This window comes from Emericellopsis cladophorae, assembly GCF_022114955.1.
Source record: "Emericellopsis cladophorae strain MUM 19.33 chromosome Unknown NODE_22_length_311439_cov_122_237611, whole genome shotgun sequence".
Classification (NCBI taxonomy): domain Eukaryota; kingdom Fungi; phylum Ascomycota; class Sordariomycetes; order Hypocreales; family Bionectriaceae; genus Emericellopsis; species Emericellopsis cladophorae.
The window spans coordinates 41,505-56,571 of record NW_026250947.1 but is presented as its reverse complement, the minus strand read 5'-3'; the positions used below and the strand labels follow the sequence as shown (position 1 = coordinate 56,571).

At 53.2% G+C, this 15,067-nt stretch overlaps 6 protein-coding genes across 6 annotated transcripts; 5 read left to right on the top strand and 1 right to left on the bottom strand.

The window, feature by feature from the left end:
* Positions 1–2,726: 2,726 nt before the first annotated feature.
* Positions 2,727–3,906, top strand: J7T54_002237 (bZIP transcription factor; the record flags this gene model as incomplete). Its single annotated transcript, XM_051506410.1, has 3 exons — positions 2,727–3,035; positions 3,107–3,496; positions 3,553–3,906. The coding sequence occupies 3 exons, from the start codon at positions 2,727–2,729 to the stop codon at positions 3,904–3,906; spliced, it is 1,053 nt and encodes a 350-aa protein (XP_051362201.1).
* A 982-nt stretch (positions 3,907–4,888) lies between these two features.
* Positions 4,889–6,102, top strand: J7T54_002236 (Nuc-1 negative regulatory protein preg; the record flags this gene model as incomplete). The annotated part of the gene is made up of 2 exons (XM_051506409.1): positions 4,889–5,652; positions 5,703–6,102. 2 exons carry the CDS (start codon positions 4,889–4,891, stop codon positions 6,100–6,102), a joined length of 1,164 nt encoding a protein of 387 aa, XP_051362200.1.
* A 581-nt stretch (positions 6,103–6,683) lies between these two features.
* On the top strand, positions 6,684–7,320 carry J7T54_002235 (uncharacterized protein; the record flags this gene model as incomplete). The annotated part of the gene is made up of 2 exons (XM_051506407.1): positions 6,684–7,195; positions 7,257–7,320. The coding sequence occupies 2 exons, from the start codon at positions 6,684–6,686 to the stop codon at positions 7,318–7,320; spliced, it is 576 nt and encodes a 191-aa protein (XP_051362199.1).
* Positions 7,321–7,977: 657 nt separating this feature from the next.
* On the top strand, positions 7,978–8,414 carry J7T54_002234 (uncharacterized protein; the record flags this gene model as incomplete). Its single annotated transcript, XM_051506406.1, has 3 exons — positions 7,978–8,127; positions 8,182–8,194; positions 8,245–8,414. 3 exons carry the CDS (start codon positions 7,978–7,980, stop codon positions 8,412–8,414), a joined length of 333 nt encoding a protein of 110 aa, XP_051362198.1.
* A 1,136-nt stretch (positions 8,415–9,550) lies between these two features.
* Positions 9,551–10,188, top strand: J7T54_002233 (Protein transport protein-like protein; the record flags this gene model as incomplete). The annotated part of the gene is made up of 3 exons (XM_051506405.1): positions 9,551–9,561; positions 9,620–9,920; positions 9,982–10,188. 3 exons carry the CDS (start codon positions 9,551–9,553, stop codon positions 10,186–10,188), a joined length of 519 nt encoding a protein of 172 aa, XP_051362197.1.
* Positions 10,189–10,418: 230 nt separating this feature from the next.
* Positions 10,419–11,288, bottom strand: J7T54_002232 (uncharacterized protein; the record flags this gene model as incomplete). The annotated part of the gene is made up of 1 exon (XM_051506404.1): positions 10,419–11,288. One exon carries the CDS (start codon positions 11,286–11,288, stop codon positions 10,419–10,421), a length of 870 nt encoding a protein of 289 aa, XP_051362196.1.
* Between the last annotated feature and the right edge of the window lie 3,779 nt (positions 11,289–15,067).

The following is a 15,067-nucleotide window of genomic DNA, read 5'->3' as shown; positions in this document are numbered from 1 at the left end:
GGTCGGAAACCACCGCGCATTAATGAGTGTGATCAGGACGTAGACGCCGGATGGCGTCACGTTGTGAAGGAACCTTAAACTACCTAGCTCATGGATCTTATCGGTCTTATCGCAGCATGCCTTATCGATACCCATTTCCGTTGCCGCTGCGAGCAGCACATTTGAATGTTTACTGGGTCAAGGTACCGAACATCATATACCGTGTAATGGTTCGTGTCTCGTCTCACCCTCTCTTAAATCTCAAGAATATCTTTCAGTATAATCATGGCAACTAGAAGGCCCCAAGCCCTAAATGACCCGCCCCTTGTCTCCGCTATAGCGAGACTAACGTCACAGTATCGATCCGTCATGCCCATTGATGGAGATGGCCCAACCAAAGCATCAAAAGATCCAAGCTGTAGCACCGCGCCTCTTTCTGGCTGGGCACCAGTGTGGCCGACGGTCTCGGTCTGCTCGATAATGAGACAATTGACTGATTCTCTCTTTCCGTGGCCCTCTGGTCCTGTTATCTGCACGGACTTGTGCAATCCCAGCCCATTTGCGTCGCACTTAGTTCACGAACTCAACTACTTCTAGTTACGAGATTAAACGTTTTCGATCGATACTACTTGTTCTAGGCTATTCCACCGGCATGCACCACCTCGCAAGGCCAGTCATCTTTCACTCAGTCAAATGACGGAGCAGAAGACGTCGATGACCTTGGTCGACGTCGACCACTCCTTGGCACTCCGAGCCTTTGCCCAATCAAGGCTGCTAAAGGTGCTCCCCACAGCATGATTTATGGGGCTCTCACGGCTGCCTCTTCGAGTGCTGCCGGCTTGCATATACCAAATGACCCTTCGTGTGCCAAATAAGTATCACGGGGGTGTTCCTGCAGATAGTCTGATGCCAGACATGTCTACGTGAAAGGTTGCTGTCACCACGTCCGCGAGGCCATCTCTGCAGCAAATGCTTAAAGTACACCTTGGAGCGAGCTCCTGGACTTACACGGCACATACCACTCCCTCCAGCTTACAATATGTCTTTTGAAAGATCCTTTGATTGGGGAGCACAGCTCCTCTACGGTTGTAAGCTTGACTTGAAGACTCTCCTTGATGAAGGCTAATCAGTCATTGTAGTCCCTTTCGAGTCGCACCAACAAATCTCAATACCGGATCCGTCAACCTGGGCGCAGCCACTGCACAGTGACTTCCTCGGACAAGCTGTATTCGAAAACATCGTCAGTCACCATGTTATGTCTCAAACGGCCCCTCAAAACTTTAATGCGAGTGCCTGGACCACGGATTATGCTTCCCCTCCTGACCATGGACCAGAATGGAGGTTCCCGCCTACGAACCTGAGATCAGGCAGCTTTGATTCAAACCAGAAGCAAGCTGCAGCCAACTCCACGAACTATCTACCTCAGCGCCGAACTCCACGCGCCCAAAGCTACTCCCAGCCATCGGGAAAAGTCGCCAAAGCTCGCGCTTCTTTCTTGCCAAAGCAGTCACCACCCTCAAAACGTACTACGTCAAGGTCAGCTCCAGCACACAAGGCAAGGCGGCAAAGTGTGCCTCTTGGACAAGTCTGCTATCAGCGCTGGGATGAGTTTCTGGAGCAAAGTCGCCAAGGACAAGAGAAAGGGCTTGCAGTAAATACCTCCTTGCACGATCCTATACATTGTCAGGACGTGGATTCTTGGGCAAGCGATGTTCAATGGGGCTCAGACGAGAGATTTCAAAACAAAAATCCTCAGTCTCAAGCATCCAGTGTTGACAGCCAGCTTGAGCTGGCTCGATATAAAGAATTGGTCGTCTGCAACGCGTTCCGGATCGACGAAGCCGAATCGAGCATCGAGATCCGAATTCCGAGCAACATTCTGCTCTCGCAGCGCGAAGATTTTGTCGAATATCAAAGGCCGCCAAGATCGACGGACGGACTTGATATATCTTCCCAGAAAAGCCCCTACTCCATGGATTCAGAAGACGGATCCATTGCCACGCAATCAGACCGGAAAAGTGTGAAACCTCACCCACAGAGAGTGCGGCCACCACGAAAGGCCATGCCGGAGGAGAAGAGACGACAGAATCACATTCGCTCGGAACAGCGGCGCCGGTCAAGGGTAGAAGAGCTATACGTTGATCTCCGTAGTCTTGTTCCTACTTTGAGCGAAGCACGCTACACAAAGAGCACGACGCTGGAACTAACAGCAGAGTGGGTGAAGGATCTGTCTCGAGGAAACGAGGCTTTGCGGCAGCAGCTTGCTAGGTTCCAAGGGGCAAGGGCTGAGTGCGCCACCTAAGTTAGTAGTGCCTATATTGAATGGCTACAAACAAGAACCAGAATAAGGTCACTCAAGGCTCACACACACTCATGCTCTGAAGTGAGCCAGGCTTCCCAGGTCGCTGTCTTGCATGCAGGCCTAGACAAATCTCGAGGGATTGTTGCATTGACGTGGTCGACGTCGCCCAACTCACAATGCTTGGCAGTTCACATGAGATAGTACGTGTGTGTTTCACAGGCAGGAGAACATGAACTCAGGAGCAACGTACCCCACAGTTACCCCAGATTGTCGAAAGCTCCGTAATACCCCACATCAGTCATTTTCCCTTTGTACACGTACTGCGCGGCTGCGCCCCTCTTCTTGATTAAACCAACAGCGATGCCCACTACGTACCGAGTTCTTTTCTGCCACCAGCTCCGCATGTGATTCATGCCATACCGACACAACCTCGAATCACTACGCAATGACAAAGGAAAAGCCGACTCCACCGCGGCGGACACGTAGTGATGCGCAGCTGGCCCAAAAACGACAGAGCGATCGCGTCACGCATCGTCACAATCGTGCAGAGGCAAAACAGCGCATGCTCAAGGTCGAGAGGGATGTGGAGAACACTGCGCAGCGCATTGCCAACATTGAGAGCAGCGTGACATCTCTCCGTGACGATCTTCGCGCTATTCTCTACCAGTTGCATCAGGGCCAGGCGCCTGGTAGCGCAGTGTCCCGGTCCGATTCCCACCAGCAATATGCGCCTCAACAAGCCTCCACCCAAGCAGTGAGTTTATGCTTTTTTGGCACTGACATGGCTCAGTCATGAGACGACGGTACAGAAGTGCTGACTGCCAGTTCACGGGAGTTTCCGGACCACTGAACACGCACCCCGTCAACCAGCAACCATCCCCCGCTGACGCACAGAGACCACAGACGCTCAGCGCCTCGTATCCACATGCCGGGCTACAGGTCGAGTGTCGCTGCGGCAGAGAGCACAAAGCGCGAAGCGAATGCGCCGAGTACTCCAGCTTTGCCTTGCTGTACCATCAAACGCAGGCTGCTTTGCGCGAGAGCCCCGCGATCAATGAACCCTTGCCGCGGAACCCAGCCTTGGAGGATCTACTCTCTCGTCCCAAGAGTGACAATGGTCTGGCACTGGGCTTAGGATCCATGATTCGGCATTTCAACATGGCCAACGTCGAAACGCATCTGGGCTTCATTTTCCTTGCCTATCGGTTCATGCGGGTGAGTCGAGCTTATCACCGCTGCCAATATTTGTGTTCGAAGCTTACGCGGCACAGTGGCGATTACATCCAGACGAGGCATCTCTAGAAGATGTGCCAGAGTGGCTGCGCTTGACATCCGTTCAAGAATCGACACTACATCCTCTCATCATCGACTACATACCTTGGCCGACTTTACGCGACTATCTCTGCCTCAATCAGCGCCAAGACGACAGACACAACGCAGAACTGTATATGAGATCGTTCCGGCTCAAGTGGCCCAGCTCTCAGCAGCTTTTGTCCTTGAATGTCTCGGGCAAAGTGACTCTCCATCCCGACTTCGAAAACGTGGTGTGTGATATCAACAACTGGACAATGGGCTCCCCTTGGACAGATGTCTTTCCTTACTTGCATATGCATGTCGGCCTCTGAAGACTGCAAGAGATGATCTGGGGCGCAGAACTAACCAAGTCTTGCTGTGCTTCAATCAGGATCCCCGAGGCCTCGCTTGGTGCACAAAAGAGGCTGCGTTGTGATCCTCTTCGGGCATAACTGTGCGGTTTGGTTGCCGTCGTGGCAGAAGTGGACACGGCCCTAGACGTTTGAACACCTCATCATCTTAGCACCAATTACAGTTGTCCATAATTTCTTGATTGCATTACGCCCCAAGATCCGCTTCAGAGAAGCAGCCCAATTCAAGCGGCCATAGTCGCTCAATTTGCCAGCTAGTGGTGACATGTAGGGTAGGGCGACCACGTGTGGCCACGTGTGGCCGGCCATCCCATCAAGGCAATGAGCCTGCGCACCTGGATGGATGCATCACGAACAAAGGACAGCCGTTGGACCTCTGCATGTTTCCAGGCTTGGAATTAAACTCAACGCTGGCTGGGGGCAGGCATGCAGGCGCATGGTCCCCGTAGCAAACAGAAATCCATGCTGAGAGGCACGGGGCACAGCGGCCGGCTGCCATTGGACGCCCACCTGACTGTATGAGTATGCGCGTTCATAGAAGTATGCCTGTCAAAAGGGCCAGGAATTCCACTCTGGAGAATCGATGACGGAAATCCCTGCCAGATATACTGATAACGAGATTGATGGCATTGTTGCGATTCGGATGCCTCCAAAGTTCAATTGCAAGCCATGCCAGGCAGGGGTTTCACGAATCCCACAGCGCTGGAATAATGGCCAGTTCGGGTCCATTCGGCTTTCCAACGGTGCGGCGAACTTTTCTCCCTCCACAGCCACACCACCGCGGACCGTCAATCAGAAGATTGTGGTTAATCGCCGCTCTACCACTCCATCTCCTCGCCCTGTCCTTGAATCGAAGAAAAGCGAGCTTTGTACATTCCATCCGCCCGCGGTCGCCATGACTGGCGGTGATCATGCGCTGGCGGCTTAGACCAGCAGCAGCACCATGTTGAAAACATCACCGTCGCCAGTTCTCACCAGCACCTCCGTTCGCAACGCCAGCACCAGCGCCTCGCCAGTCTCGAGCTTCCGCAATGCCCACCAGAGGCAGGCGCAACATACCCACGTCCCTCAACCGCCACATGCCCCTGGTCGAGATCTCACACTATCGGCCGCGACAGCCCCGCCGATCTCGCGTCACCGCAACAGTTCTTCGACGATGGCGACGGCCTCTGCGTCCGCCACAACGTCCAGCCCGCGCGGTGCCTCCATAAAGTCGCCCGTCACATTGCACTCCGGGCGCAAAGGCGACGACGAGCATACTGGCGGGTCCGGTCCCGTTGCTGCCCACCCTTCGACCTCCGAGTCGACCTTGGATCTTCCACCATCCCCTCGCCCGCAGACTACGGACACACCGGCGGCGCCTGCACCCGCGAAAACAGCCACGACACCATCGCAGGCACACCTAAGACCGGCTGAAAGCACGGGATCAACACCTTTGTCTCCCAACAAGCGTCGAGCGTCACCGGGTCCCCTCCCTGACGTCACATCCTCGCCTGCGGCCCATGCCATACCAAAGCAGCACGAGTCTCCCTCATCGACGAAGCGCGCAAAGCCAGAGCAGGATGCGCCGAAAACATTACCTCTCAAATATGAGCATTGCGCGGTGGATGATTTGGTCGAGCTGATAGCACACATGTTGACGGAACTGATTACGACAAACGATCACATACAAATGCAGAGCGGACGTCTTACGCGCTTTCACTCGAGGTTGGTCGGACGACCAGATGCTGGAATGTACGGTTGCTGACTTTTTCTAGATCCCCTCCCGGTATATCGGTGCGCGATTACCTACACCGACTCGCCCGGCATGCGACTTTGATACCGCCCATCCTCCTCTCAATGGTGTATTATATTGATCGACTCTGTGCCATGTATCCCGAGTTTACGATTAACACTCTCACGGTCCACCGCTACCTGATAACAGCAGCTACGGTGGCTGCCAAGGGGCTCTCAGACGCTTTCTGGAACAATGCAACGTACGCCCGGGTCGGCGGAGTGCGGTTACAGGAATTGAAACTACTAGAGCTCGAATTCCTGCACAGGGTCGATTGGAGAATTGTACCCAACCCCGAGGTTCTCGTCGCGTATTACAACGGTTTGGTGGAGCGGAACCCGCGTTACACCTTGGAAACTGAGGAACAGGCCGACGGCGAGTAGGATGAGGCCGGCACAATCGCCACTTAGGAGACGTCGCCGATGGAGTACGCAATGATGTGTTTTGGGGTGACGTGAGCTTAAAGTTGCGGGCTCTACTAAGGATTACGACTGCATTACAGTAATAGGCGTTTAGGATATTTGCAAAGATGGGCTTTCTTTTCATAGAGGCATGGACGGCAAATGGGCCAGCAATACGGTCGTTGCATAGCAAATGAGATATCTTCTGATACGAAGTACTCATTGAAACATGATGTGGTGTGATGATTCAAGTTCGTTGCCGCACGATGCGACAATTCCAGAGCCTTGAGGACTTGCCGAGGCCCAAGCCGGCATGAAATAAGAACCTTCTTTCGGAAATATGTGCTAGAGTCTTGGATTGTATACATGTATACGGTGATAACAGGCAACCTTCTACCAGGTACCAAGGCGTGGTGTTGGTCTTGGTCCGTAATTACCCGATAAACTCCCGCCGCAGAACATCCACGGAGCTTCCACGACTTCACAAACCTCCAATCGACTGTCTCTGCCGCTTCGAGATTCCATGACCTAAGCTAGGCGCAGTCATCTCGCACAATCTCGCCATGCGTCTCTCGAGTCTCCTCCCGGGGCTTTGCGCCGCGACTCTAGCCCTGGCCGTCCCGCGGACCGCCCAGATCTACGTCCAGCCCATTCTCACCTCCACAGCATCGCCTGTTCCGCTCGCCGAGGTCGCCTACGATCCATTCTCTCCCGACGTCGCCCAAATCGTCACCTACGAGCATCCCGAACTGCCCGCAGAATCCAGCCTTGTTCGCGTCGGTCTCTACGACCCCAAGTCTGACACCTGGCTCGCAGGCACGACAGTTGCCTCCACGGAGAACTTTGCAAAGGGCTACTCCCCGAACATTCTTCTCACGGTAGACCGGATCGGCGGCAATGTTATCAGCGCGGCAGTAAAGGGCGTGGCGATTGACGCCGGGCAGACGCGGGATTTTGGGCCCAAAGCCGTCGTTGTCGTTGAGAGCATGGGCAAGCAACCGGAGCTGAACAAACCGATCGTGCTCTCGCCCGAGGGCAAGAAGGTGGAGGAGGTCGAGAAAACATTTTTGCAAAAGTACGTTTCCCCTACATTTGGGAGGGGCAAGGGGGAGCGGGCAGCAGCTAACACGGTGCAGGTACTGGTATCTACTGGCAATTGGAGCTTTCCTCCTGATCAGTGGAGGTGGAGGCGGCTCATAGACGACGGCAATAATATCATTGTGGCAATCGCGCAGACTCTGCCTGAGTGACTTGTGACACTGACTGCTTTGGTTGTCGTAGGTCTTTGGAGCAGCGGAATGCCACCGCGAAAGCTGGATCGTCTGCTGAGGCTACGGTACAGGCCGAACTCACCGGCCTCGCGCTGTTTTCAGAGCGACTATCAGGCAGTATACACCTGCGGCGACACATTGTTGCACAGCTAGGCGCATGTTCTTGTCGATGACATTGTAGCTGCCTGCCCCTCCTCAAATAGTCATGCCGCGCCGTGGCAGACGAGGAATGCTTCGAAACACCGTGACCACGACAACGACAATGCTTGTCAAACAGTCACGCATAATCCGTGGTTGCAAATTGACACTATATACTGTATCTGATTCCAATTGTTTACAAACGTAACGAAAGACACGTGATTCATGCGATGCGATCGTGAAGTGAGGGGGCGCTAGTCTGAAACAGGCCTACCTTAGATTTGTTGCTTCTAACATTCGTCCCACGCAGCTACCGCCGGAAGCTTCCTCACTTCTTCTTCTGCGCCAACTCACGACCCAGCTCTCATCTCAGACCCATCACATTTACCTAGATCCAGACCGCACCTCCTCACATCTTACAACTAGCTATCTCACACAAACTCTCATAATGGCCGATAGCATTCAGGACCCCAACGCTCCTCAAGATGTCGCTGAGGGCAAGGGCAAGGGCGTTGCCCAGGACCAGCCCCAAGATGTTCACGCCGATGACCGCATGGACGACGATGACGATGATGACGACGAGGACTCTGGCGAAGAGGTAACGTTTTGAACAACAATTAACTTTCACATTGAAGCTAATGCATAATAACAGGACAACCTAGAAGGTACATGATTCCCAGTCTGCCCTGCTTGGTGTTTACTAACAATAGCACAGAGGCTGAGCCTGAGGACCGGTCTCACCTGGACACCAGCAACATCATCTCTGGCGAGCGCCCCAAGGAGGAGACCGACTGGGTCCAGAAGAACCAGGAGCTCGGCGACGACGCTGATGAAGAAGAAGACGACGATGACTACCAGCCCCCTGACACGGAGATGTCCGGCTAAGCTGTCGCTCCAGTGCTATATGCGGGAAACAAAAAGCCTAATCTGGACTGCTTTGGATCGCAAACGTGAGGACAAGGCCGAAAAAAATGCTGCGTAGGACGCTTTCGCTATGAGGGGATCATAGCGCTTCTGCACAGGGATTTTCATGATGAGACGAGGAACAACTTGGAAGCATCACATCGTATTTCTACAAAATATTGGAAAACGGAATGATACGGATGATTTCATTACTTGAATGCCTCCCCGCTGCCTGTCTCTTTGTGCTGTTTCAATATATTTCGTTGACATTGGAGTGGTGCTAGAGAGGCACATTGTTAGATGGGCGCTCAGACGCGTTGTGTGACGCGCCTTCTACTCTGGCTTGTATAACGGCCTACCCTACAAACAACCCTCACTCTCGTCGATCACACGAAAAACCCGAGATCAATAAAGATTCGGTAATAGTGTAAGCAATTGCAGAAAGCCAATGCCGCAGTGCATTGGGAAACCCAATATCATATCTCAACGTCGTCCAAGTATCTGGATTAACGCGTGTAGTCCCCCGGCGCTCCAGATAGTTTACCCCCTAACTACCGCAGATGCAATGTAAACAAGTCCCTTTCTAGAGGACGCGCATGGCGATAAGACGAACCACAAGAACCAAGCTTCTGAATAAATGTAAGAAGCAGGTGCTCTTTTAAGTCCAAGATACTCATGATGGTATTTTACTATGAAGCTATATATGGCCTTCATGACTTCAATACTGCCTGGGCAGGGGTTCAAAGCGCGCTAAAAGGAATCGGGTTTGGAGGGGGACATACAACCCAACACCGTTTTCAAAACAAACAGGTATGCTATTTTGAAAGCCCCGAGGTAGCATCAAATGAATGACTATATCGATCTTGATCCCCGTCACAGCCTAAAAGCGTCAGGCATTATGTGTGTTGTCGAGACTGAGCGATCTAGAGCCACGTGACGATGCCATCAGTGGCGCATTCGCCCCAGCGAGTCTCGAATCGCATCTCGAAAAAAGACCACCTCGCATCCCTGGCATCATCGCCAAAAGGGGTACTCGCATGCACATCTCCCCAATCGGATCCCCTTAGTTTTCTTTCAACACTTGACGGTTTCGTCGCGTTCAGAGGTCCGCATCAGCCATGTCGCAAAGGTTTGATTGCCGTCCGTGGTGAAGGAAGAAGCGACCCAACGCTAACAAAGAGTAACAGATTCGGCACCTCGTCCCTCCACCAGCGTGATCCGCGGTCACAACTCTTTGCGGGCTACACGGGCGATCGCCACTCATCACCACGAGCGACACCGTCCCCAAGCAGTGGCGGGTACGGCTACCCCAGCGGCTCATACAATAATGGCTCCTCGTTGGGAGTGAACGATCCCAGCAGAGGCGGCTTCCGCTCCGCAACACCGAATAAGAAGGGGCAGTACAGCGATGCAGTGCTCAACGAACTGGAAAGCCAGAACGACTCGCAGGTGGCTGGTATACTGGGCAAGGTGCGGGTGTTGAAAGATGTAGGTGTCCCGGTACCTGTATAGCGTATCTGAGATGGGAATTTGCCGCTGACAGCGACAGATGACGAGTGCCATTGGCGAGGAGATTCGCGACAGCTCAGCTCTGGCGGATAAGATGAACGACACATTTGACTCTACACGCATACGACTACGAGGAACGATGAACAGAATGCTGGTCATGGCGCAACGGAGCGGGATCCCATGGAAGGTCTGGCTGGGGTTCTTCGTCATGGTGATTCTCATTTTCATGTACGTCTGGCTGTTCTAGTTGTGGACACAGCGGGTGGTTACTCGGTGCATTACTGGCCGGCGTTTGATTGACACACTTCCTCCCCTTGGGCGGTTCTCTGCTTGAGAAATTCACGTATCACGGCGAGCGCAAAACTACAAACATACTATCCTAATGATGCATATACGCCGAATTGCGTTCACATTGCCTGTACTCTGGGGGTATCTATGTTCTCTCCGCGACGCGAAACCTCTTTAAGTGACGTCGCCTCAGCCATACCGCGCACGTCGAGCTTCTGCGGGGCTGCTATCCATGAAGCTGCTCTCATCCTGTGATAGAATTCCGCTGATGTCCATACTGAGCCGGGACGCTCCCAAAGTGCCCACGCCCCTCATCGTCGGCGACTGTGGTTCGGCCATCCGGACTGTCCTCGGTGCGAAGTCATCACTGTCATCTTCTTCGTCATCCACGTCCTCCTCCCCTTCTTGCTGCTCCTCTTCGGCCGCATCGTCCGAAAGCGGCTCATTCTCACTACTGCTGAGCTCAGCCTCTGAGTCTGTATGTTCATAGCCGCCGAAGCTGTGCTCTGCCTCGGGAATGTCATCGTCCAGATCTGCATCCATGCCCAAGTCTGCATCATCGTCTGCCTCCACACCGACGAGATCCTCTTCGTCGAGCATGTGCCCTTCTAGGTTTTCCTGCACCTCCTCCTGACCACCGTACATATCGTCACCATCGGGGTCCCCGCGTATCAGCGCTTCGCGGTAGGCATCGTCGGTCATACGCATGCGGGCCGCAATCAGGTCGTTTTGACGCTCTTCGCGGAGCGCTTCCTCATCCAGTGCGGGATATTCCTCCTCGCCTTGTTCACTGCTTTGGTCGGACGCTTCCTCCTCTGACACATCCTCATCGTCATCGTCCATCATGAAGTCCTCGCCAGCTTCTGGAACCTCATCGTCAAGATCTGCCGCGCCGTCAAGCTGCACGTCATCCATCTCGCCCTCGGGCCCTTCTGTTCCCTCTGCAGCTGCGAGTTCTTGCTGGAGGGCCTCCCGACGCATAGCCTCGGCATGCTCTTCTTGCTCGCGCTTCTCCTCGCGCAACTGGTGGAGGGTCTTGGGCACGCCAGGCGGCTTCATCCAGGTGGTGCCAAAATTGGCGACATTGAGTCGTCGGCGCGCATGGTAGCGTTCATCGAACGCGAGCTGATGGAGCGGCGATCTTTCGATCAGGGCTTGGTTGCGATGCCGCGACGATTGGTGGTGTTGATTGGGATTGGGTTGGTCGGATGGAGCGTCGGGCAAGGCTAGAGGAGTCCTGGACGAGGTATACCATAGAGAGTGTGACTGCAAGCTGTTAGACTAGCCGAGTGCTTGGGGTTTGAAATGCGAACGTCTCGAGGTGTGAAATCAGGCAGCGTGCCGAACATTGGGGATGTTGGCCTAGGGATTGTATCTTTGAGTTGTCGCGACTGGAGCGCGTTGGAGCTCTGAGGTCACTGATAATCTGATGGTGGGGCATGACATTGGCTTCAGAGGTGGCCGTCAACACCTGCACTCTTCCGGCCAGCGGACTCATATTTCTTCTCAACAAAGACTCTCAAAAAATAAGGTTCTGAAGACGGGGTGAGTCTACTTAAGACGCGCGCGCTATGCTGTGAGATAGTGCCCAGGCTATGGCCGTGGTTTTGCTTTATTTGTGCAAACCGAACTGATCCCTACAAGCCGATGCTGGACGTCAAGCCTTGCATTTTACCGTGTGTTGAGGAAACCATTATTCCGTAAAGTTACTCGAGTATCTCTCTTTCCAATCTTCAAACATCCGCGCAGAGGGGCTTGTTTCTTCAAAGTCCAGAAGCAGGGCTGTGCGCACTAAGATCAAGACTCACGAAGACACTACGACTGGAGTCGTGTGTGCACTGCACGGTATGCATCATATCGCTGCCTGCAGGGCTTCAGGGCTCTGGTCGTGAGCCAGTTTAGGTTCTCCAAGTCCCGCGAGTGGAAAGTAGGGGTCTTATAACAGCTCATTCGTGGTCTTAGCAGCGGGCGTCTCGACGACTCCACTGCCTTTGATGTTGCTTTCAACTACCCGTGTCTCGAGGGACCTCGAGTATATTGCCGTTGAAAACGCTGGCTATTTGGCCGTCGCACGATCTGGTTCATCACTCCGGTCATTTGGTGAGCATCAATAGGTACCCTTGACCACCATTGAGACCAGCCCAACATGTATCAGTGCCTTGGATCGATATGTATGCTGCCTAGCAACGGGAGATATCCCAATTCAGGTACAAAGCCACTGCTGCTGTTCATAGGAAACCAACCAGGGGCGTGAACTTTCGACCTTCATAGGAAGCCTTCGAATATCTGCTGTGGGATATAGACGGAGACTTTCTGCCTGGGCGTGAGCTGTGCCTCAAGCACTTTGACGCAATACCGTCACCGATTGCAATCACTATACTGGTTGTAATACTGAGCCGAGACGTATCACAGAGGCGAGGATGAGTTTTTGTCGGTGATTTGCGACTAAACTACCTAGTGATGCCAGAACAGGGACAACGACCAAGGAAGAAGACTGAAGGGGAGTCTCTGCCGGTGTCCGACGACAACGACGCAATCCCCGTAGCACTAGCAAGATCTATTAACGTAGCAGGTATGGACGTTTCCTAGCTACGCTCGACACATCAATCTTACAGCTTCAAGTGGTATATTACTGTACGTCTAGTCGGGAGAAACTTTGCGAGGGTGTAACACCGAGTGTAGCTGTGTACTTCTTGTTTTCTCTCGATTTTACCAATTGTCGCAAATATCATGTTCGGTAGTATCCTCAAAGAAAAAAATCTAGGGAATGGCTTCGACAGTAGAGTCGTGATCTGGTGCTCTGTAAGGCCCAACTCTGCGCTGAAGAAGTCTCAACTTGGTGTCTGAATGCCAGAGGTGTCTCGCCATTCAATTTGGATCGGGTCATCTCGGGTGTGTGTCAGCCGCTAACATGTGCAAAGTACGAGTATACCACTAGCTTAGTTTCCGCCCATCGGCCCACTGGCGGCGGTGTGCTCCGCCATGTGAACCATAGGGGTCCGGTCAGACTCATTAGTAATGGCACATGGCAAGCATAGCGCTCGGGGACTATCGGGGCGCGCGACAAGATGTGGAAGCAGCTCCGCAGGCCGACCTCGGAAATATAGGACGGACGGAGTCTAATCATCATGCCAAATTAGGAGGAGCGCACAAGGTTGAAAGCTCATCCATCGAGAGGGGCATTCGTAACCGCCTGTCTTTAATTTGCGCACTGCGTTTCGCATGGCCAAAGAGAAATGTCACGGGCGACTGAAGGCAAGATTGACAAGTCTGGAGTTTTAAGTACCCTGGTCCGGTTTTGCATTGTGACCTCCACACTATGCGATCGCCCTACCCTCGAACGGGGTTGTAGAGTTTGAAATTAATAAATACATTCAGACAAGGTACAGTACTTACTCGTAGACAGGGTACCAGCCAGGCGACAGACATGTGATTTGTGAATTAATTCGCCAGCCAATTGGGGGAAGAAATGTGACGTTTGAGCCATTACTCCCGTTGCAATTCTCATCCATCTTGCGGCTGCCCTGCGTGATGCGAGAGCGTCAAGGCACGAGCAACACGCAGCTGCCTGCCACCACCTCAATCTTCTTCCGCTTCATCGGCATTTCGACCACGCCTGGTGGACTACAACCATCGTCTGTAAGGCATGTCTGTCTGGGTCGAACCCTCCGTCCAAGACTGCAAGCCAAGGGCGAGTGCCAGCCGGCGATCCACCGATGCACCTCGCTAGTGTTTAGATCCGGCCCCATGCGCAGATAAGGATTCTCCAGGGTTGCAGAGGCGGCCCTGATTGGCTCAATGCCATTGTTTCTTGATGTCGATTTTTTGACATGTTCGAGACAGGGACCCTGCGGATTACCCCGAGTCAAGGGTCGGGAATTTGCTACGTAGCAGATCGTTTCTCAGGACAGCCGCACTAATTCATGGCTCGTTCTGCATGTTGCTGCTTTGCTCGTGCGCGGAGTGCCATTGGACGGCCTTGCTGCTCCTACCCGACGTTGTTCGCTTGAATGAGTCTTTTTTTTCTCTTGCGCGTTCGAGTTGTGTGGATTTGCTGACGATGATGCTGTGACTTTTAATATGCAACGCATGTTCGTCACAGACTCAGCTTGAGCAACACAGCACCGGCAATATTTTCAACATTTTTAGCGACTTACACGACCTCAAAATCAATCGCAGCTCCAGATCTATTAATGCGACAGCACCCAATGGGCTGGAGTCCAGTGTGGGAATTGTGGAGGAACTGGCCTCTTTCGGGCTCTTGGAGGTCGAACACCGACATGCCCACGCCCACGGCTCCGTCGGAGTGCATTGCCTACGTCAAGACCACCGGGGTCAGCGCGACATCGGAGAAGGCCACTCGTCGTTTATTAGCAAAAGAAGGCCATTTATTGGCTTGCATAAAGAGAAGCACCATGTTCTCCATGTGCAGTGGAGTGACGGCGTGAATGAAGGTGGGGGTGCTACCCCCCTGCCGCTGCAGGTTGCAGCATGCATGCGGAGGTCGAGAGTCCTGGATGCACGCTGTCGAACCGGCGAGATTTCTGTTACAATCAACATATTGGCAATGGTATAACATCTCAGGCTGGTAAGCGGACAACTTGGCGCTGTAATCAGCTGTATGAGACACCGACGAAGGCTCATGAACCCTTGTCACTTGATTTGTGGCTGAGACTTAGGGTAGGGAAGACTCTTAGGCAGAGCAAAGTCCTGAAGCGGATCGGAGGATGGATAAATGCGTGCAGGCAGATGTCAAATTCCCATGTCGTGCCACCAAGACACAGGCGACATCGTACAAGGGATCTAAATATTCGAGACGAAGTTTGCCTCTTGTCATC